Below are 23,223 nucleotides of genomic sequence, written 5' to 3'. Positions count from 1 at the left end.
TCCTCCAGTTGCTGTTCTAGTTCCTTGGTGAATGCCACGGGAATTTACATGTTCGAATTCTCTTTAAGCATTTTGTAAGCCGGTCTGCTCTTGACCATTGGAAAACAACGTAAGCCGCTTGCAACCCTATTTTTCCTAACTCCTTTGAAGCAGGATACTATTGCACTCAAATAAATCCATTGCAAATTTGTAATATCGTTATGTGGAAATCAATACCGAAGCAGTGCAGAAAACAGCAATCCAAAGGATTTTAATAAGGCAAGAAAATATTTTTTAGTTTAAGGTGTTCTTAAGACTACAACTGCAATATTGTGCCTTTTTACACTTAGCTGTGTATGCAATTGTTTTTTTTTCTGTGTCACTGACATTTCTCAGCTGTCGCTTGTACATAAAACAAAAATATATTTTTTCACAAAATTATTTTCAATAATAATGCAAGAGGACGAGAGACAAAAAGTCATAGACCGCAATTTGCCGCATTTGGTATGTGTGCTGCTAGGGACTCCCATCGATGACAAAAAAAATGGCAATGGCCAAGTTTTGGTGGACCCAGCCATCTTCCATAAATGCCTAACTTATGCCAGGTGCCACATAGCGGATCCTAATGTTGTGGACTGCGATCCGGATGAGGTGTGGGATACTTTGAACCACTTTCTGCTGCGCTTTTGCATCGAAAATCTATCTGAGTTCGGGAATACATTTAATCAGCTGGCCAATGTGGTACTGAATCATCCAATCTGTATAAACCACAAGCAGCAGAACATCCACTGGCGACTTCTAGACTTCGTGCTCTCTGTGAACTACAAGGCCTTTGTTTCAATCCGTCGCAACTTACCGGAAATGGAGCAGAAGCGAAGGAACATCCTGGAGGCTCTAAAAATGACCACCGAAAGTTCGCAGGTCGATCCCAAAGTTACAAATAATACTAAATCTATAGCTTATTCTGAATCAGTTCGGGTTACCCACAAGCAAAGGCAAAAGCCAAAGAGTCCCAGAAAAAAACTTACTCCAGAACAGATCCAGCGCCTCTGTGATGAAATAAGAGATCTAACTTCCTCGAAACATAGTTGCTCGGAAACTTTACGACCACAGATACCAATGGAACCATCTAAGCCACAGATACCAATGGAACCATCTAAGCCACTGGACACCTCGGACTACAACTGCTCTATGGCACTAGGCAAAGTGGCAGTAAAAGAAAATTTTAATATTAAAGGGGCCAAGATGGAGCTGGAACTGAATGTTATTCAGAACAAGCCCTCCGCAAAGAAACCCGCATTAGTAGACTTTTTTAAAAACGGAAATGACATGCTATACCGGATTCAGACGAACTGGTGGCAGGTGGATATTAGTGTGTACAATCAGCCCCAAATTTTAGCTAGCAATTTCAGCCAAGGATATGCAGATATTTTGATATTTCAGCTTTGTGAAAGACAAGCCTCGATACGAAAGATAAGTGAGGAGCACCAGCTTTTAAGCGAACTAATTGTACTTTTCTTTGCATCCGCAAATTGTAGAAGCTTCAAAATATTGAATGACAATTGGAAATTTAGGGCTGATGCGCCTCTCACCTGTGCGCTTAAACAATTAAAAGAAGGTCCTCACCTGGGCGAGATTATAAGCTCTCTGAAACAAATGCGCCATCTAAGGGAATTGATTGAAACGTATGCGGTGAAGGGAATGAGGTGCGATCGCTTGAAGACCCTTACTTGTTTCAGTGTAGCACTGCGACAACTTCTTCGACCTGTAATCGAGTTCCTGGTTCATTTCGAGAGGCGTTTAACAAGGGGTCTTGAAACTGCCACCCTGCAGCACTTTATAGAGACATCAAGAGGTCATTTAGAAAAGATCAAGTTGCTGTATGAGCTTTCCCAGAATAAAAACCAAACACTACATTCTATGAAAAGCCTTAGAACTTTGGATACCCTTTTTACCAGGAGTTCCCAGAAAACTCAACCCAAATTGCTGCGATCCTTGAGCGCATCCTTACTTCTGCACACCTTGCGGGCCTTTTGTAAGTTTCTGGATAGCTGGTGGTCGACGGGAGACTTCGCAGACTGCCACAAAGAGTTTCCTTTCGAAAAGATTGTGACCGATGAACAAACAGAGCACGTTTTAAGAAAATTATTGATGCAAACGGAACTTGAAAACTGTGAATTGTTTCGTATTATTCAGCGGCATGTCCTTGAATCCAGTGATGCCGTTGCCATTCTCTACGATTCCCGAACTATAAGTGACTTCAACACTCTGCATGGCATAGAGACAGGGATACCTCTACATAATTCATTAATAGACGCGGTCATAAGGGAAATGGCGCCTTATCAGATTCACTCAATAGAGGCCAGTCACTATGTTCCAGACATCCTGCAGCAGCTGCAGTCTTCTGATCACGATGCAGTACGTCGCTTGTTTTACTCCTTTCACATGGAAACTCGACCAGATCCGAGAAAGCCAGCGGGTCATTCGGTTAACGAGTTGCTGAGGAATTTCCTCACCTGTGCTGACTACACTCCCATTACTGAAATCATTAGCCAGGAGCTTCAAAGGTTACTGAATCGAAGGACTATATTGGTTAACTCCTATATCTCTGGCCTGTTGCAGGAGTTTCAAGGGTACAAAGTAGTAAGAAACTTAAGATCATTGTTTCTACTCTGGAACTATGACCACTTTCAAAGTGAGTTTGAGTTGTTCTTCGAGTTTCTCAGAAGGAATCAACTGGTAGAGGCCACTGACAAATTGAAGCACATCGTGGTATTCCAAGATCACACCCTGGGTCATATGTTTCAGGTTCGCTTGACGGAAGCTCATCCTGAATTTATCTTCCTCAGGGTCAGTAATGATTCCCTATTGAACCGTATTATCAGCCAGAAGCAAATAGAGATGATGAATTCCTGCTTCCGTCTTCTTTTAAATCTAAACTTCTTGCACTATCGGATAACTCATTTGCCGCCCTTCCATTACTGCAAGTATGTGCGATTGTTCAAAGCCCTGAGATCCATCCAGATTTCCCTCATCTCCGCCCTCGAGGAGCAGCTATCGCATCCGTGTAAGCTCTTTCGGAAAATGCAGGATCTTGATTCATATAACTCTGAATTGGATGAATTCACTTCGTTGACTCAACTTAGACGGAATCAGGAATTATTTGGGTTGCACATTCAAAAGTATTTGCTGGAGGAGCAGTTCGCTTGCAGCCTGGCCGAGATCCTTACACTGAGCAGAGTGTTTTGCCTTCGATGGGAAACATCCAGAGCTCTAATAGATGAATATCGCAGCCAGAAGGCCACTAGCACATTTGAACGGAAGTACAAATTTTTGCGTTTGAACTACCTGGTGGAAACAGTGAAGAAATGCAAGGCGATTGGCTGTTTGCTCGGTCATATTTAATATTTATCGTTCACTTCAAGTTTGTCCAGTTGTTTTTATTGAATGAAAACTAAGTACTTGTATTTTTCCTAAATTTTTTAATTTTAAATAAAGCGCTGTAAAATATTATTATTTATTAGTGAAATATTAAGCAAAAGCCTGTAGATTTAGTTCAAGTTTTGACAGCACTTATCTGGGAGTGCTTGCTTAATCGTTTGTTTGCTGCCTATTTTTTAAACTGGCAGCCCGTCCGCAAATAAGTTTTATCAATTTTCAATGGAAAATCGAGTGTGCGTCGCCTGTGACAGAAACCGCAAATTAAATCGTTTGGGTGCCGGGCAAAATTTATTTCTAGCGCGTGGCGAAAGCCACAAGCTCCACACGCACTGCACACACATGCTATACCATCCTATAGGATCCTTTTCCACCCAAAAAAGAAAAAAAAGCGAAAAAAATAATCGTGAAAAATTAGAGCAGGCTATGTGTGGCCATGCCAAATCCAAAGCCAAATCACAGCCAGCAACCGAAATTATTCTGTGGATTTTGCGGCCTCGGCGGTGGGACAGTGTCGATGGGCGGTGGGTGGTGGTGAGTCTGTATGGTGGTGCAGTGGTGCGGTGCAGCCGGTGGACACACGTTCACACTCTGGCCCATAAATTGCAGCGACGCCTTGCTGGCCAATAAATACTAAAATGCTGAAGTCTTGATATGCAGCGGCGCCAAGTGCCATAAAGTTGGCGCTGGACAAGGGGAATGGCTAATTAAAGTTTGCGCCGCATTTTCAAATTAAAAATTGGTAATTTGTGTACAGTTTCCAACTCCAGTCCTGTCACTTTTTTTATGTTTTTTATTGCGTGGGCGGTGATCTCGTTGGTTTATGCCCCACCTGACGGCAGACTCCGGAGATGTCGTAAAATCTGTGCCATAGAGGGACAGGTTTATGTGCGGAACTAGACGTTTTATGGTCTGGCATTTATTTTTTCTCATTATCTCGTTTGGTCAGACGAATAACGCACCATAAATTTGTCGTTCGAGTGCAGCGGCACTTGAAGGGGATTTCCGTCACTGACTTGTGCTATTTAGCATATTTAATGAATAATGCAGAGCATCAGGCACTTATATTTCGTTTTTTAATCTCCTCTGGAAGTCGCACACAAACATTTTTCATTTCAGTGAAATATTTTCATTTACTTTGGCGGCCACACATTGAAACCACTGCAACCGCATTTGAAAAACATTTTAAATACCTTTTACATTTTTACCATTTGTTTTTATTTGGCCATTTCGCATTTCCCATTTTCCATTTTCCATTCACATTTCCCATTTCTGGCAGCGGAAATGTTTGCGTGATTTTTGTGCGGGTCTAACTTAGCAGAGCTTTATTTCATTTCGTTTCCAATTTCACAGAGTCTCTGTTTCGGCTCGATTTCAAATTTTTCAATTTGGTGGCATTTCGCTCTTTGGTGGCATTTTATTTAATAACAGAAATTCTAATTAAATTTTTTATTATTTACCCTTTGAGTTAGTTTTTCCGCCCGATCGCACGCTATATTGATTTCGCTATTTGTGTTTGTGTTTGCATTTGGGTATTGAAAAGTGGTGTCCCAGTCGGTTCGACTCTGATTTAATGATTTTCTCACAGCCCTGCTAGAGTAAATAGTAAATATTTACTTATTTGCTATTGGCACCCCTCCCAGAAACAAAAAAAAAAATAAAACAGAAAGGTACAAAAGTGAAAATCCCCTCTGCCCCGTGCCACTTTTCAATAAAACAATCAACTGTCACAAAAAACATCAACAAAGAGGGAATTTTCCGGCGTTATTGGAGCGGGTATTTGTCGCAGGACCACCAAAGTTGATTTGCATGTCATTAACACAAATCGAATGGTATACTGCAGGCGGCTAAAAATAGATGAGGGTCGTGGTTCAACGGCTGCAACCCTGTAAACAAGCCGCCACTAAAAATATCACATGTCATCTATGTTAAGGATGAGACGGAACCGGAGGCGACTAATTAGAGCCTACAGAATAGGGAATCCCACAATATTGTGTGGGCGAAGCGCAGTCAATATTGATGTGGCGGCCCGAGGAAAATGATCCCTTAGACTGCAGATATTTTCCCATGAAAATCTACTGAATTATTAGTCTTTGTGGCCCGGCCACATGGGAATTTTCTGAGAGAACTATCTCAGGCCAAACATTTACACATTGGCCAGCAGAACTTCAACAATTCGCCAGGCCAGTGCAATTCGAATAGAATCAAGTCACGACAACAGGTGCAAAACATTTCGATTTTAGAAGCATGAGCATTTTGATGTCGTCTTTTTCAGGTTTGCATGGGAAATGTAAACAAAACCTGGCCTGATTGGGGAAATAAGTGTAACTAAGCTTTAATGGCCATGGTAACAGCTCCCATACCGATTCACCAGCTGCATCCTGCAAGTTCTTGTGGTCCATGGAATGCCAAAAGTGCAGTGGGCGGAGCTGGTGAGCCGACTGTCGGCAATGCATGTAGTTCAAGTCCCAACAAAATTATTAATATGACTTTGGAGAGCGGTATCCACTACTCTGCAGCTCTGGTACCACTGAATACACCCCCTGCGGTTTCCAAGACAACCGACGATGTATCTGCCGGATGCGTGTTCACTCCTCACCCAGCCAGTTTGAGACCCAAATTATGCCTAAGCTTTGCCAACTGCTCGACGAAAAATTATCTCAAGTGCAGAGAGCCAAATTTGTAATTTATTAGATTTAAGCAACCATTAGAAAAGGCAAAAATCGCAGAAGAACTTAATAAGTTAATGATATAGTAGTGTAGTTTGCATTGTAATTTGTCAAGGTCTAAATACCTTAATCCTTTAAATTAGACTTACTTTTGCATAGTTTGCTAATAGAGAATAGAAACTAATTATTTTTTCCAGTGCCCTTGTGTGTTAAGCACTAAACTTGCTGCACATTATTTAGTTGTTTGAGGCGAGCGGCGCCTTTGTCTCCTCGCCCAACGATTCTGTTATCTGTTTGTGGTTACGGGATTACGGCTGCAAAGCCCACATCCAGGTATACTCCATACTATATGCGTATATAGCTGCCAGGATATATGGAGAGGGTCTTGAGAGCACTGCCACGCCCACAAGTCGGTAAATGAGGCCGCCTCAGCTGTGTTTGAACTTCTGCCGAGAGTTCGGACCATGCTGAACTTCAAGGTGAGTTTGGGCTTTAGTTTAGTTTGAGCTGCATCTGCATCTGGAGCATCGCCCACATTATCCCCACCTTGTTTACGCATTTGTGCTGCGATTTTTTCAGACTACTCCTGCTGTTGTTAGGTTAGCTCCTCGCCCTCGACAAGTTTATCGCAGCAACTCTCTCCGACTCTAATTTACATAACCACGCAAATTAGTTTTGCGTCTGCTGCAGTTTTTATCTGCTCCCAACTTTGTCACGACCCTCGCAGTATGCCACACCCCCGTTTACCAGCCGCCCACCGACATCGCAACTTAAATTTAGTTGCCAAAGTTATTTAAACTTTTCATACTCTTCTCGGCGGGGCACTGTAATTATGTGACGGAGTTTGCAAGGAAGGAAGCTGAGAGGTAAAATCTGCAGGTGTTGAATGACACTATTCCGACTTCAAATTTCCAAAAAGGTCATTCGGATGCTATTTATTTTAATGGCGATCATAAAACTTTAGCTGATTACTTACAAGAGCTTAACTGCCAGAAGTGAAATTAAAAAAAAAAAGTTTTAATTATTTAATAATAACTTTAATATTGGATTAAGATTATTTCTAATTTCTAAAATATTCTTAATTATATCTATAACCATTTATAAAAGAGCATTGTGCTGTCAGCTTAAAAATGTCTCTATTTTTTTATCTCACTCCTTAGTAAATCCACAATTTTTTTTTAGTTTTTTATTTCGATTTTTAACTGAATTTCGTGAAACTTTTTTGGGATGCTGCACCGCGCCCGCAATTTTCATAGACACAGACCTCTCCACCTGTCGGATGGTCTGCGAAGGGGGTCTTCTCTCGTAGTTAAGACAACAATTCATTTAACATAGAAGCAGACTTTCAGGATCCCCTTGCCAAAACTTCACAGCCCTCTGCTAACTCATTTTTTTCGGAAAAGTTTGCTAATGGCCCCCTACCAAGTACAGTGGTTAAAAAACCGCTTACAAAGTGTGCTTATGGGTAGATATAAATGGCACTTGGTAGCTAAGCTCTGTCATTGTATACTACCCAGCAGAAAGAGTTGATTTTGCGCTGGCTTCACTGTACCGCTTTCACCGGCCATTGTTTCACAAGTTTTATATGGGCTTCATTGTGGGCTTTCGAAAACAACTGATTGGCAGCCCAGTCGAAGAAAGTTTATTTTATTAATGTGGTCCGCAAGTTTATGGAACAGGGGGGGAAATTGAAACACGGGCTCCCTTCAGTCAGGCTTCAAATGTTGCCTGTTTTCGACAGCCCACTAATTGCATTTTTCGTAAATTATAAACAAATAGATACAACAAATCTGATTCCGGATCCGCCGAGATATGATTTAGGCTGACTGCACAGGAAAAAAAGCAAAAATTTGGCAACTTTTTGGAGAAAATGTATCAACATAACCGACAAACAAAAATGATCCATAAACTTAACATTACGTTAAATATATTGATCTGAAACTGCAAGCTGACTCTTAAAAAGGATTAAAGATCCATAAAAATATAATTTCCAAGACGTTTTAGATATTTTTCCCTGTGTGGTGGCACATTTGCGGTTATTGGATGCCATTAGCGGATCCAAAACCACTCCTTTTGGGGAATGGGGACTCGAATCGGGCGCAGACTTTAAATAGAAATGTTTCCTGCAATTTGGCGAAGGCGGAACCAAATCAGGTTGCAGGTTGCAGCGACGACGAGGCTGGCGGAAGTTATTTTTGGAACGTGCCACAGAAAATGTTGCAAATTGAAAGAAAAGTCAGAGGCGACACCGCCCCCTGACCCCCATTTTCCGTGGCCCAGTGCCCCGTTTCCGTCCCCCTTTTCCTACCCACATGGCCATATGCTTTTGTGTATTTCCTTCTCGTATTTGGCTGCTATTGCTAACATTTCTTTTTTCGGGCCCTGCGTTCTAAGCGATTTTCTGCGATTTCTTTGCCGAGTTTTTCCGAGAGTATGTATCCATGCGTGTACTTAAAGTTGTCTATTTGCTAGTTGTTGTTACTACTACTACTGTTAATGTTGTCTAGCTGTGTGTTTTGTGTGCCAAGAGCTGCATTGAAAATGAAAATGTTCGCACAGTTTTCCGCACAGTTGCATTTTCACTATGCAGCCGCTTGGCGCGGCTCAGTTACTTGATATGGTTTTTCCCCGAACTCGGCGGCCCCCACCCTCGGAAAAACTTGATTTTTTTCGCTGCCTGCAATTTTCTTTGATTTTTATTTTCCTTTTCTCTAGTCTTGTACGTGTGTGTGTGTGTGTCGCCCTCTGGTCTGTTTTTCCTGCTGCTGCACCCGTCTTTAGTATCTTGTTGTTTCTCTATGCTCATCTACTCAGCCGTGCGCTTTGTGCTCCTCGGGATCCCTAACCCTCCTGATTTTCCCCATTTTAAATGCGCTATCTGATTTTTTGTTCGGCTCATGCAGCATTCAAAAGCTTGCGACGGAGTTCAAAGTTGAGATTCGAGATGGAGCGCACATGTGACTGGTTGGGTTGGGTGGTTGGGGCTGGGTTGGTCCTAAAGGGAACCTGATGCATACTGAAGGACATCAATTTTCAATGCTCCCAGTGGAGGCTAGAATGGAGATATATAGATATATACGGAGAACATTTGGCAAATGAATCTTCCTAGTTGCTGGATAATTATGACAAATAGCCAAGTAAACGGCATAAGTAAGTAATGCGATAAGAATTTCTGATAAGCTCTCGACTTTGCCCAACCCCATGCTGTGGCAATTAGCACACAAACATGAATCACAAAAGTCCGTATATATCCACATGGACTCGGGGCCTGCAGGACCTGCAGCTCCTGCTGCTCCTGCCACGCCCCCTTAATCCGTCCAGCACACCATTCATGCAACTAATTTGATTTTTTTTGCACAGTCCTTTCAAACAAGCTTACTCGGATGGCGTAGGGCAGCAGAAAAATATTTTCATTAGACATTTTGTAAATATGAGCAGCTTTTGCTGGGGATTTCAACTTAAAGCAATGGGAAATCATTTCGCAACAGACAAGCTCCAACGAACTCCACCCATTCAAGCCCAGTTGGAGTGGGCCAACAGTTTGGTGCATCTGCTGGCCGAAACGACGATGATGATTCAACGATTTTCCGCGGCAGCAACTATTTTATCCAATTATGGGCAAGTCCAAATGCGCTTTTTGGAAAATCATAAACTTAAACATATTTTCTTGGAAACTGCTCTCAACAAATGATTACAGCAATTTTAAAGGATTTCTTTGGGCCAACAAATGTTTCTAAAATTGTAAATATCTTTAATTTATTTATTTCTGGCAATATCATAGAAGAATTGAATATTAATATGCGATTTTCAACAAGGAAATATAATAAACAGACTTCATAAGAACTTCTGCAACATTTTAATCATAGGATCAAGGGCGCAAATAGTTGTGTGCCTTGGAAATTAACCCCAGAAAGTAACCAGCTTAAGCACCATAGTGTCCAACCCTACACTGCACTCCTCTTGAAGCCGGCAATCTAATTTAAGTAAATGCTTTTCCACACTTTTCATTGCAGCTCCTTTCTAACGAGTCCCCAGCGATTGTTCCGTTCTCCGCACTCTCCGCATTTCCCAGCCGGTTTGTTGTCGTTTTGCCGGAGGCTTTCGGGTAAGTCCCAAGCTGAAAGATACATTTTTGATTACCCCCGAGCTGCAATTGTTCATCGACTGGCCAGATACTGCACACTCACCTTTCGCTTTCGGTTTTAATTACTGGGGCGGTGGCAGGGAGGGCACATTATTGGCGGCAGACTTTTTCCATCCCCGGCACTTCAAGGACTTCAACAGTTCATAATTAAATGAAAATTTTGCCGTATTATTTCGAGCGTAAATTTGAGGAGTGTGTGTGGGAAATTTTACGAGATTTCGCACGTGCTTTGCACTTGGCACTGGCCGAATTGTGGACTCGTAAATATTCATTACAGTTCCGTATCCGTATGTTTCCCGGATTCTACGAATCGCAACTTGCTGGGCTATTTGCATAAAGTTGCCGAAAGTGAAGTTGTTTTTTTTTCTTATTCATCTTCGCTTCGGCTGCATTCCTAATTGGGTAGCTGCTGACCTTGGGGTGGGTTCTCCGCCCAGTTCGCCTTTCGGTTTTTATGGAACCGCTGCAGCTGTTCCCAGGCCAAAACTACAGACACAACACAAATCTGGGCTCAGCGCTTCCTTTGAGTGGCATAAAAATGGTGGCAATGCGAGGATGTGGGCCGTGGCGAAACGAGGCGATCCTCATCAATGATATTAAGCGTCCTTAATCCTTTTACTTGCCGCGCTTCACTTCATTTGCCATGGCGACGCAGACATCGAGTATCCTTTCAGCACAAGGGAAATGGGCCCCTGCACTTGTTGAAGCCCGTTACGACTCTTTGTGGCGCCTCCAATGGAGGCCGGATAAGCTGCACCCACTCCTTACGTGGCAATGCCAGCCTTTGTCCGCCTTTCGGCGGCTGCACTTGCAGAAAAGAAGTAGACCCAGTTTCTTGTAGGATTTGTTTTCTACCTCCATCCGATTATGGTTTAAAAGAATGAAAAGAACCATTGAAATTTGAGATAACCTTAGCCTTTGATTATATCAAATATTCATTATTCCATCATCACTAATTTATTTTGAAAATACAGAGTTGGCAAGCGAGGTTATTATTGTTTTCTTAGTGTGCCTGGGTAGCTCCATCCACAGGCACTCATAACTTTGGCGGCGCCTTTGGTGACGCGAATGCGTTTAGAAAAACTTTCTACAACTTTAAGCCGCTTAGCAGCTTTGTGCTCTCAGCACGCGCCTCTGACTTCGTCCTGCGATCCTTTCCCCAACCTGGCCGTCCTGCAAGGATTCATCTCTATTGCCAGATCCACATCCAAAGCTCCGAACCACCCAGTTGCATCGGTCAGCGGTGGAGGTGTGCAAAATTCCGACACTTTTCTGGACGAAAGTAGTAAGGCCATTAATTTTATTAAACTGGGTGGAAAAGTTTGTTTACTCCTTTTGCAATGCACGTGGCAGAGAAATGCAACATAAGTAAGAGTGTGTAAAACCAATTATGGACATGTTTTTCACAGACTAACAAAAATCTCTTCAAAATACAAGTTGCTAAAGTTGAGTTCTCTCACTTTAAGCAACTATTTGATTGCTTTGTAGATTGTTAAGCATTTTGATATTATTTTTATATTCTGGAGATCTCTTGAAGTAAACCAAATGTGCACTAATTTAATGCGTATAATAAATACTGGACTAATGGGAATATAACTCAAATAACGCCTGCTGTTTTAGTTTCCCCAATAGATTAAATTCCAAGCAAGTTGCTAGCCAAAGGAGTATTTATCGAACTTCCAAGGAGCCCTTCATATATCGACTTAAAGTTCCGAATTCCTGATGAATTCAAGAAGTTGAGAACTTAATTGCTCAAAAGTTAGACCCCGGCCACCCGACAAAGTGTGCCTAACAACAACACTATGGGACAACAAATAACGAACAACAAACAACGCACAACACACAACACACACAAAACACTCATTGATGGGTATCCTTTATGGTGGGCGTTTGTGTGTTTGTTTGTGTGCGTGTGCTTTGGTCCAAGGGAGAATTCTACAGATGCCGCGCATTGTTCGGGGGCAACCTTTTTTCGGGCCCTTTGATTTATTGGCATCCCCGGGCCAACGCCTTAAATATTTTTCCCGCCTCCCACCTCATAGTTTCGCTCGCCAAATCACAGAGGGTTGGTTGAATGCTTTGACCAGTTGCTCGGATGATTCCTTACCCACCATTCGATGCGGTTCTTCTGCCGTTTGGCTCAGTTCAGTTCGTTTGGCTATCCAAATCACGCTTATTGAATTTCATTTTTATCCTGCCCTGTTCTTTTTGTATCGTTATTAATGGGCCTTCAAGCCCACGCCTCTATTAAAGCTGTGTGGGTCAAAACTTTGGGTGAGCTGTCAAAAGAAATATTTTAAATCATTTTCGAACCCGGAAAATCCCATCGTGGCTCATATATAATAATTTTGCCACTCAAGAGGCAGATGTGTTTTATTAAACATTTCCCGATGAGCAGGCTGCACTGCATAAGCAGCGATTTATTTGATGTCTTGGCCCATTTTCCTTTTAGGATTTACTTTGATGTTTTGCAGCGGTCTGAGTAGTAAAGCTTATGCTTCAAAAATGTATTTTTGGACAAATATTCGGTCCGGACTTGTTTTGCAATTAAACGAGATGCAAAAGTGCGGCTGCAACAGGTGCTTGGCACGCATCACGTATACGACCCGTGGGCTGCGTGCGTGTTTTATTTATGGGGAATCCCCTTACGCCCTTCCGTGCAATAAGCAAATGAGTGAACAACAAACGAGCCAAGCGGCAGCAGCCAAAAAAGCCTCAAGAAAATGACGTTGCACGCACACGACGTTGAAAAGTCATTAAGTACAAATGACGTTGCTCACTGCAAAAAGCCGTTTCCAAAGGGGGCGTGGCACAGTGGGCCGCCAGTTGTGGAGGGGGAGGCTCAGGTTGGAGCCGTAATTGCAGCACGTTTGAGCACAGCTAACTGCATATTGAGTAATGCCCGCGGGCAAACGACAAGGATGGCAACAGCAGCAGGATTGGTGGCACTGCGAAAAAAGGGTTGTGGAATGGGTCCCGGAATGGGATGGGGATTGAATTGCTGGGCCATTGGGGGGTGGAGCGGTGGCTGTTGCAGCGTTTGCCTTGCATTATTTATGACAAAGCGGGCACCAAATTAAAACCCACTGGAAACCAGGCAAGTCGAGCAGAAGTGCTCACAACGGGGTATATCATTAACTTAAAGCCTGATTTATAAATTTTTAGAGCAGTTTCCAATGTGCGTTTTAGGCTTAAATAAAACATACTTTATTGAGAAAAAATGAATACATTTGAAGTATTTTGTACTTACATATTTTTATTTTTATTCAATATTGTTTCATATACCTTTGATTGGCTTTAAGAATACTGTCTTAAGGAAGAAAGTAGAGCTTACTACATACTTGGAATTATTATTCATTTATGGAACGAGGGCCTCCAGTTACCATTTATGCAGACCTGAAACCGTATCCTGTGCCTATGTCGGCATCTCAGGATTCCCGGATGCCATGTAGGAGCCATGTGGCTTTCGGTGTGCGGTTGACTCTAGGTCCCTGTGTGTGTGCATCTGTGTACTTGTGTTCGAGTGCTGGCTTTTATTTACTTCGCGTAATTTAATATTATACCATGGCAACGATGACGACCGTGTCGTGCATCCACTGAAAGCATAAATAATCTGTTGCACGAGCGAAAATGTCGTGAGTGTGTATCAGGAGCTGCCACCCATTTGCTTTTTGATAAGCCCCGCTTAATTAATTTGAGCTTTAAGCAACACGAGCGCCAATCGCTCTTGGCCAAATGTCAACTGGCGAATTGGGCAGCTGACACTTGTCGATAAACCCGTCCGTTGTTCGTTGTCCGTCGTCCGTTGTCCGTTCTCCTGCAGTCCAAATCAATTAGGAACCTTTCACGTTAATCGCGCCATATATCAGGCTCGCTATCCCTATCTCTAGCTATATCTCTGGCCATCCCGCTCTAATCCCCCACCAGGGCCGTAAGCGATACCCAGGTCTTGACAAAAGGGCCCGAAAAGGTCGATGACAGGCGCCGGAAGTCGGCAGGGGAAAAAAGGACAAATCAGCACGCGACATTTTTCGCGCGTTGTTGCTGCTCCCGGCTTGCCTTTTTTTACTCCTGGGCTAATGAAGGACCAAAGGGGAGCCGAACAAAAGGCGTGAAACCGAAGCCAAAGTGTTAAAGTACGATAAAAAGATTAAAGTGCACAAACAAACACACGGGCACACTGAGAGAAAACGGCGAGACAGCTGCCAAATCCGCAGGCAAATTGAGATAAAACCGAAAATACCCAAACAAAGACACACAAGTGAAAGAAGTAAAGGAAGAATCTCAGCAGGCATTAGGCAATTGGTAATAGAAAATCGGATCAGATTAGATTTAATGCGGCGACGACTAATTTCTGGGTGATTTCTCATGGAAACGGGAAAGTGCCACCCAGGACACCCAGCACCACCCATTCCCCCCATTTGAATCTTCGGCGCCATCGCTCCAAACCAACGGTTAGCTGTCAGCGGCAATACGCCGGCAATGACAGCTAAACAAATGACACAAATGCGGTGGATGTCAGTATGGGGTAGGGTTTTTCGGGGTGGGTCGCTAGGCTGACACACAGCGAGATGGATATATGAGTGTATCCAGATCCAGAACCCGAACCCGAAGCAAACTGCTAGCGCTGAACGCCGAGCGTCATCAACATTTCCGCTTCCGGCTGTTTATGCTAAAAGTATGGCGACGACAACGCCACTGATGTGTGGGTGGAGATGGCCCGCCCGCTGAGCTGTCAGACGCCTTGGCTGCCACCGGATTTTACTTCCTTTTTTGCCTTCTGGCTGAGCAGGCATCTATCATGTTGGGCCCGACTTTGCCCAGAATTTGGCATCCACCGATTTGCTAACTAACGCAGACAACCTACAGGAAACTATTGATTAGGCGGCAATCTGGCGGAGCAGAAGCTGTGATTTTGCAAGATTTTCCATCTGAATATCATTGGCCCAAATGGTTGGACATCTGTCCAAGTAGATGCTTGGAAAAAGTATGAAAATATACACTACAAAAATAGCTGGACCATTTAACCAAGCATTTGAACAGGTAATAAAAGAATCTTAATTATATGCGCAACCAATCGAGGAAGCAGTTCAAAGCTATTGATGGCATGAACCTATGACTTTTAAACTTGGTTAACAAGCTGCAAAGGACTCGAAGAAGGAAGCGCTGGCTATCAATCACACTCTCCTGAAGTCACACACACACGCAAGCAGTTACAGTCGCTTATACACATACTCGTAGAGAGAGAGGGGATATGAAATAATTATGCTTAGCTGGCATTCCCGTCCTTTTGGGGGTCCTTGGAGCGTCCCTTGGCGCTCTGGTTTCATTTACATGATGATGACATCTCTGCTTATAAATAATTACACACACGCACTGCTGCACGTTGTCGCATACATTTTTATATTTAATTTTTATGTTCTTGTTATCTGCCTGGCAAAAGGTAAATATTCTTGCTCTGCTTCCTTTGGTCCTGTTTGTTGGCTGATTTTTACATATTTATGAGTGGCACAGACGAGTGTTTCCCCCGGGGGAAATGGATAAATCCGGGGAGAAGCGCAGCTCCGTTCGTCCAACTAATTGAAAACTAAAACGTCAATGGCAATCTCATCATCCGCCAGCCGGGATCAGACACGCCACTCATTTGCCGCCCGGGGTTATGAAATCTGCGCTTAAAATGTGACGGGTAAAAAAAGGAAGTACTGTATAAGGCCGGGCAAACAGCCGGATTTTTGCAACTTCAACGCGGCTAAGCACATAAAACGGCTTTTCATTTCGAGGTCCGGGCATTGTATCGCCACTGCTCCGGGCTCCAGTCCATTGCTTCGACCATGCAGCCTTTCCTCCATCTCCCAGTTGCTCCGGTTCCACGACCAGGTCTGATCCTAATGTGCTGCTGTCAGAGCCTGTCGACGTCAGCCGGACTCTCGCCGGCTATTTCGGGGATTAATGTCAATGTGAAAGGATTTTTCCTATGCATTGGAACTCAACTGGCGCCCTTCTCGCTCCGCTCCTCAGTAGCATTTCTATTTAGAATCACTCGGAGAAAACATGAATGAGGGATTTTGTGTGTGAGAATAGCAGATGAAACCTTTTCTGTAAACTAATGTAAAATTTTATAATTATGTGTTATGGTGCCAGAAATTTGTAATTAAATAATCCACGTGACAAATTTACTACACTAAAAACTTGAATTTTTTCGTAGTGTTTCCCTTTTCCACACCCTAGTAGCTTAGGTCAAAAATGTTAGGAAAATCCAGCCCAGAACTTCCATACTCGCAGACAAGAACACACGCAAGCTTTTCCACCCGCTAACACTTGAAGCAAAAAAAAAAACAGACATGGCCAAAAAGGAGGAGCCTCTTATGGAGGGACCCAAGCGGATGAACCGCGAATTGGCCCTGATGTTGGAGGATAAACAGAACTTGCAGTTCCGTAACCTCTTGGTGGAGCCGAACAACATCTACAAGTGGACCGGACTGCTGATGCCGGTGGCACCGCCTTATGACAAGGGGGCCTACAAACTGGAGATCGACTTTCCACTGGACTACCCATTCAAGCCGCCTCGCATCCATATAAACACGCGGATGTACCACCTGAATGTTAATGAGCGTGGTCAGGTGTGTGTGCCCATTCTGGAGATCGAGCACTGGATCCCAACCACGCGGATTGACCAGGTGCTGCAGGTGCTGCTGGCCACCATCAATGATCCGCAGCCGGAGAACGCCTGGCACATCGAAATGGCCGGCGAGTACCGAAATGATCCGGTGCGATTCTTCAAAATGGCCGATGCCTGGGTGCAGAAGTACAGTGAACCCCGGCCCACTGAAGAGGAGCTTGCAAAGTTTGCGCGCAAGCGAAAGAAAGCGATGACGAAGAAGTAGAGGGTATACTGTACTATATGTAAATTAAGATGTAAATTAAGTAATTAAAGCTATCATCAAAGTTCCAAAATAGGTAATTTCCTTGTAAATGTATTAAAATAAAATAAATCAAGCATAATTCAGTGGTGTTTATAGTAGCATCTTTAGATACAGTGCAATGGATTTGGCAAAAGTTGTCTGTTATAGTCCAACTTTCGGTATAAAACTTTATGCCCTTTAATGCCCCATTCGGAACTCTATTAAAATCGCATTTGAATCTTCTATATCGCCACAATCAACGCCCATTTATCGATATGCTATTTCCGCCACCAATTGCTCGAAATTGAGCTGATGGACTTTCTCGACCGAGTCTCCCGCGGAGCGTCGTCTTAAATTGCTGGCGGAGCTTTGTTTTGCCCCGTAAACTGCCCCTTTTGAGGCGTCGCCCACGGCCATATGACCATCTAATTGGAAGCGTACAGTGAGCCCCAAGCGCAAGGCAGCCAGGACACTTCTGTTCCGGCCAGCTGCGAGATAAATCATCCGGCTCGGCGGCAAACAAGGATGCCCCACGCGGCGTCGCTCAGCGAGCGGGCGGCATTAGCTGCCAGTGTCATTGCCATTGTCAGCGGCATATCATCGTCGTCCTCATCCGCATTCGCATCCAAATCATCCGCCTTCGTGTCCTCACTCGCCTTCGCATTCGCATTTGGATCCGCATCAGCATCAAAGTCCTGCTGCTGAACCGCTGAAAATCCGTGCCGTGTCCGGGGCCATATAAATTTCTGCAATGAATGAATCAACTTTACGAACATCGAGGACACATGCGACTTGCTTTACGGTCCCCCACCGCCATTCTTCACACTTGTGGCACTGGAAAAAAACAAGTACTACATAAACAAGACTAGTAAATTGGCATAAGTACTTTATTGAATAGGAATTTGCAAAGATTTATAAAGATTATCTTGATCTTATTTTTTCTTTATTCAAAAATCTTGCAGTTTATTTTCTGCAATTTTACAATCTTTGTATCTTTTTTTCTGCCTGTGTAGCAGCTTATGTGTGTGCGTTTAATGTGCCTGTGTGTTTTGGGCAGTTCACTTGATATGCTCACTCGCTCTCTATCTGCGACCAAAACTTGGACTTGTCAATGGCAGTGGTGGGAGTTGGGAGTTGGATGCTTGGAGCTTGGCAGCTTGGTTCTGGGATCTGGAATATGGGTGATGGGTGAGCCCGGGTGATGGGTGATGGGAATAAGCTGCCACTATAATTACAGCAAAGACCAAAGGCACACACACAGAGAGCCGGGCTAAAGATATTTGTATCTAGTTTCTTTACTGCTGGATTTACTGCCCAAACAGATAGAGTGTGGTAGGGGGTTGCCCGGAGTGGGGAATGGGGGCCAGATAACTGGTGTCCGGAGCAACCATTGTGAAGATGGATTACCATGGCGGCAGCGTCAACAGTTTTTCTATGTGCGAGCATGTTTGTGTGGGCGGCAAGGGCGTGGCAGGCTGGGCGGACGAGGCGTGTGTCTTGTTAAAACTGCCAACTGATTATTATCACCTTCCAACTGGCAGGCCAGTCATTGACACCCATTGCTGCCGTCCTCGTCCTTCAGTTGGGTCCTCGAGGGAGCGCGATGGTACACTAAAAAAAAAGAAACCAAAATGCATTTAATCATGGAAAATAAAAAAGATATATATATGAGATATATTAATATCTTACGCCGGGTCTGCAGTTATTTATTTCTTGAAATAACAAATGAGTAAAATAATCAGACTTTAAGGTAAACAAAATGGTTGATTATTTATTTATTTATTGTTTTTTTTTTCATTGAAAAATAGTCATACCATTTTTTTCTGTATAATTTCTGATGCTGCTCAAACTTCTCGGACCCGGCCACGCCCTCCGCCACGAGTGGCGCCCTCTAGTGTCTGTCACTGGCAGAAGTCGTTTGCTGTTTGCTTTATTTCTTCATCTCCATCCCTACTTTCTCCACTTTCTTCGCCTCCACACTCTCAAATGAATCTTCCTCTGCGGCAATGAATCGCAGTTTTTGATTAGCTACAGACAGCTTGAAGTACGAGGGTTTGGGGTGGTTGGGGGAGGCAAAGGACGAATTATATAACCGTGGCAACCACTTCGAAGTTTTTCCTTTGTTTTTTTTTTTAGCTACTTAATTACACTTAGGCGGTTTGAAATTGAGTTCCAAAATTTCGGGCTTAGAAGGGAAAAACAGCTTCCAAATATTTTGTAATTAATAAATTTTATCCAGAAGTATTGTGTTATTCTATTATTATTAATTCATGTAAAATACTAAAGCACATTTTAAGGCTCAAATGGAGCAATTTTGAGAACGTAATCGATTCACATAATTTAAAGTAAATTTGTTTAATTTACTTTGTACAATTTGCGACGTTTAAAATGCTGCAAAAATTGATTTAAGCCAAATGTAATAAAGCTGCATAAATGGTCGATCGATTTTGCATTCATTACCAAAGACGGCGGGTGGCCGGGGTTTTATAACAATTTACGACCTGCGACCCATAAAATATGCAGCTTATAAATTGCATAATTTATACAGCACCCCACAGCACACAGATAGACAAACAAAGTCAGATCGAGATATGCAGCATTGTTAATTCATATATGAACTATATGAACATATATGAACCAAAGTGCTTACAAGTAAATAAATGGTGGCACGCCATAGATACGGTTCGGCATTGCGCTAAAGATATAAAGATAGTGCGGCTGCAATTACAGGTGCAGATGAAAGCGCACAGATACTCGGGGCAAATGAGAGCTTAAGCCGTGTGTGGAGTTTTCAGCTTTTGTTTTCCGTGCGCACTGCTTGTAAAACCAATAAAATCAATTAAAAGGCACTCAACATGCAAACAATTATATGCAAATTTATTTATACACACACAGCCAACTAGAAGCACGCAATGCAACGAGTGCAAAGAAAGCAAGCCGAAAGTGGAGTGAAAGTCAAAGCTGCAAAATGTTTTATACCTGGCGAGTGTGTGCTGTCAGGGTATATGCGATGCTCATACATCTTGCTAAGATCTATTCGTAAAATTAATACATTTAAAATTAAATATATATATCAACAGAACAGCTCTTACTAGATGCCACTATACTCAACTCTTGTTAATTCTTTTGTATCCATTTATATTCATTTTTAAACCTGAATAGCTTAGTTCCTTTAAAATCACGAACGAGTTTTTACAGGGTATCAAAAACTCGCATTACTCTCCACTCCACTTTCCCCTTGTATTTGAATATGCCGTAGAAAGAAAAAAATCAGCAAATAAATATAAATATACACGGACTTCTGGGCAGCAGGAAAAATAAAGCAAAATGGCAACAAGCGAAACAACAACAAAGCAGCTCAAAGCAAAGGCAATGAAAACACTGCGAGGCGGGGTGAAGTGGGCGGGGCAACAGGACGAAGGGAAGGCAGCCAGAGTGAACCTGTTGCGCACAACAACAACAAGCTGCACGAAACAAATAGCAAAAACAACAATACCAGGACAAAGGTCCCGTTAAAGCTAGCTGCTTCTTGCTGAACGGAAGGCACGGAACGAAGTGGAATAGAAATGGGAGAGGAGCCAATTCAGGAAGCTAAGAGCAAAGAGAGCGGTTGAACGCAGATTGAATGGCTGATTGAAGACAAGAGCAACGGGAAAGAGAGCGCAGTTGAGCTGCGCACGCGCTGAGCGAAAGTAGAACAGCAAGCCAAGGAAATTGAAAGGGAAACGAGTGTGAGAGAGCGACAGAGCGGAGAGAAACGCTTGGGCAGCGGAACAGTTGATAGCTCAATTGGCGCTGCCCGAAAATCGTTGAGAATCGAGGGGGTGGAGAAATGAGAGAAAGCAGCCTCGTTAGCAGCCTGTTCCAGTTTCCACTCCGTTTCCATTTACCGTTGTCAGTCGTCGCGTGTGCGTGAAAATCATTAGTCTTCGTTAGGCGGTCTTTGTGTCAACAACGTGTTGCTCGCTCCCCGTGAAAAATCGAAAACCAGCAATCGCCCCTCGCGATTTTCCGCTCGCGTTTTTCACCAGGACTAACGACCAAAGTGTTTGTGTGTTTTTCTCGGCCCCATAAGCAAGTGTGCGTGCCAAAGTGCAACAAGTCTTAAGCGTAATTTAATTGCAACAATTTCGCCGCTTTCCACATTTCCCGATTTGAACAAGTGCAAAACACGACTCGATCGTATCGGCCAGGAAGATATATCAGTGTCGCAGTGTTCGTGGAAAGTGGAGCATTCATCTGCCAAAGAAACAAGAAAAAAGAAAAACAGTCAAGTAAGTTCCGTCTTTTTAGTGCAAGTAAAATAAAAAAGGAAAAAGGGAATGCGAAACCAAGGGAATATTCGTATTTGTGCAGCATACTTTTTGGCGAAGCACATATTCAAACCTCGTTAGAGTCAGTCTTTTTTATAAGTTATTAGGAAAATAGTCGAACAATAAAAAATGCCCAAAAAATAAGAAAGGCAAGATAAATGCCAAAGAAATGCATTAATCGAGAAGAAATTACAAGATGTGTACAAAAAATTGATTTATTGCTCAGTAACATATAAATCAACCGCAACTTAGATCTACCAAAGTGACAAACAATGTTAAACAAAATTATGCCATAAATATTGTATCTGTTTTTATTGTTTTAACCAAAGAAAGCATTTAACATGAACATGAAGTAATTCAGTGCAACTTTTTAAGGTGCATTTATTCAGGAGTCACAATATAAATATTTTTTTGAGTTGAAGTCTCATTCAAGAGGCGTTCTAGAATTTTTGGCGCTTCAAAACTTAAAGGCGCAGCAGTTCGTAATGGCAGGTTTTTAGATCAAGCCACTTGACATTTTTCTAGGCTTTTGTGCCGACTTTCGAAGTACTTTTTTGTGGGTCAATGGACGCTCAAACACCCTGAGGACGGTGGAAAGAAGCTGCCAGGGAGGACGAACACACAATAAAAACGAAAGAAATCATGTTTCTATGATGTATACTTATGCGTATTTATTTATACATATTGCCCTGCTAAGTGGGCTAAACAAAGTCAGCGAATTCCTCGCAGTTGGAAAACTTTTGCCAGACAAACAAACAAGCAAACAAACGAACAAACAAATGGCAGCACCAGCAGCAGCGGCGGCAGCAAACAAAGGCAAACAAATCCCAGGGACATTTCTCGGAATTTAATTCAATAAAATGAATTCCAGCTCTCGGGCACCCAGGGTGTCCATTTCCACTCTTGCTTTCAAAGTTGTTCTTCATTTTTTCCTATTCTCGGCTAAATGTCGGCAAATTAACTTTGCGAAAAGCTAAGTAAAACGCAAAACGAACGAAATTCCATTTGACAAATCGCAAACGTAAATAGATCCCCGAAAAAGTGTCTCCAAGTCGGGATTTTTAAATGCAATTTAAGTTTGTGGAACTCCCCAGCGGCCACTTCTCCGCACTCCGTTTCCACTGATAAATGGCGGGAACTAAAAGTTGCTAGATTCAACATTAACCTTGTAGTCCGTTCCATCTCTTTGAGCCCACAAAACCTCGTGTAATGGACTCGCAGCCAAAAACTAAATCACTGTCATTGTGGTCGGAGATTCACAACCCGAAATACGGACACATATGCAGTGAGAGGCATACAGAAGAGGGCAAAAGAATAGTACTGCTTTAAATATTTTGATACCATCTTAATCTCAATTTCAATATTATAAACTTTGAAAATTACTTAATCAGTCAGTTTTGTGTTTTGACTACTATGTTTTTCATACCATCAAGCAAAAAATGCTCGTATTTACTAATTGTGTGTTATAGATAGATTATAGATTTATAGATTAATTAAGTATTTAATTGTTGATATCAAAGGCTTGCTGGTTTTATTATTAACAGGCTCTATTTTTACCATCAATGACTTGCAACATACTGCAAGCAAAAAGTGCTTGTATTTACTAATTGTGGGTTAATAACTATTATTTCCAGATTAATTATGTATTTAATTGTTAATAACCTCTACTTATATAGACCTATTTTTTGCAAGCACTATTATTTCGACCGTATTTGTTAGTACAGAGAGGAGAACGAAAGAGATAAAGTGAAGTGGGCTAAAATCACAGCAAAACTAGG

At 42.7% G+C, this 23,223-nt stretch overlaps 3 protein-coding genes across 4 annotated transcripts in view; all 3 read left to right on the top strand.

The window, feature by feature from the left end:
• Positions 1–394: 394 nt before the first annotated feature.
• LOC117140246 lies at positions 395–3,474 on the top strand. The gene has a single exon (XM_033303048.1). It carries the CDS (start codon positions 433–435, stop codon positions 3,382–3,384), a length of 2,952 nt encoding a protein of 983 aa, XP_033158939.1. The 5' UTR covers positions 395–432; the 3' UTR covers positions 3,385–3,474.
• A 6,631-nt stretch (positions 3,475–10,105) lies between these two features.
• Positions 10,106–23,223, top strand: part of LOC117140247 (connectin) — a 49,950-nt gene continuing 36,832 nt past the window's right edge. Inside the window, exon 1 of one of the 2 annotated variants that reach the window (XM_033303049.1) lies at positions 10,106–10,191. The gene's annotated coding sequence lies outside the window, so the exon portion shown is untranslated. Of the gene's footprint in view, positions 10,192–21,297; positions 21,407–23,223 lie in introns of those variants that run through there. The other variant, XM_033303050.1, reaches the window with a different exon arrangement.
• LOC117140248 (ubiquitin-conjugating enzyme E2 L5) lies at positions 16,381–17,246 on the top strand. Its single transcript, XM_033303051.1, has one exon. The coding sequence runs from the start codon at positions 16,572–16,574 to the stop codon at positions 17,112–17,114; it is 543 nt and encodes a 180-aa protein (XP_033158942.1). The 5' UTR covers positions 16,381–16,571; the 3' UTR covers positions 17,115–17,246.

The sequence above is a fragment of the Drosophila mauritiana genome, chromosome 3L (genome assembly GCF_004382145.1).
Source record: "Drosophila mauritiana strain mau12 chromosome 3L, ASM438214v1, whole genome shotgun sequence".
NCBI lineage: Eukaryota > Metazoa > Arthropoda > Insecta > Diptera > Drosophilidae > Drosophila > Drosophila mauritiana.
Note: the sequence above shows the minus strand (reverse complement) of the source record. Positions and strands in the feature narration are given on the sequence as shown.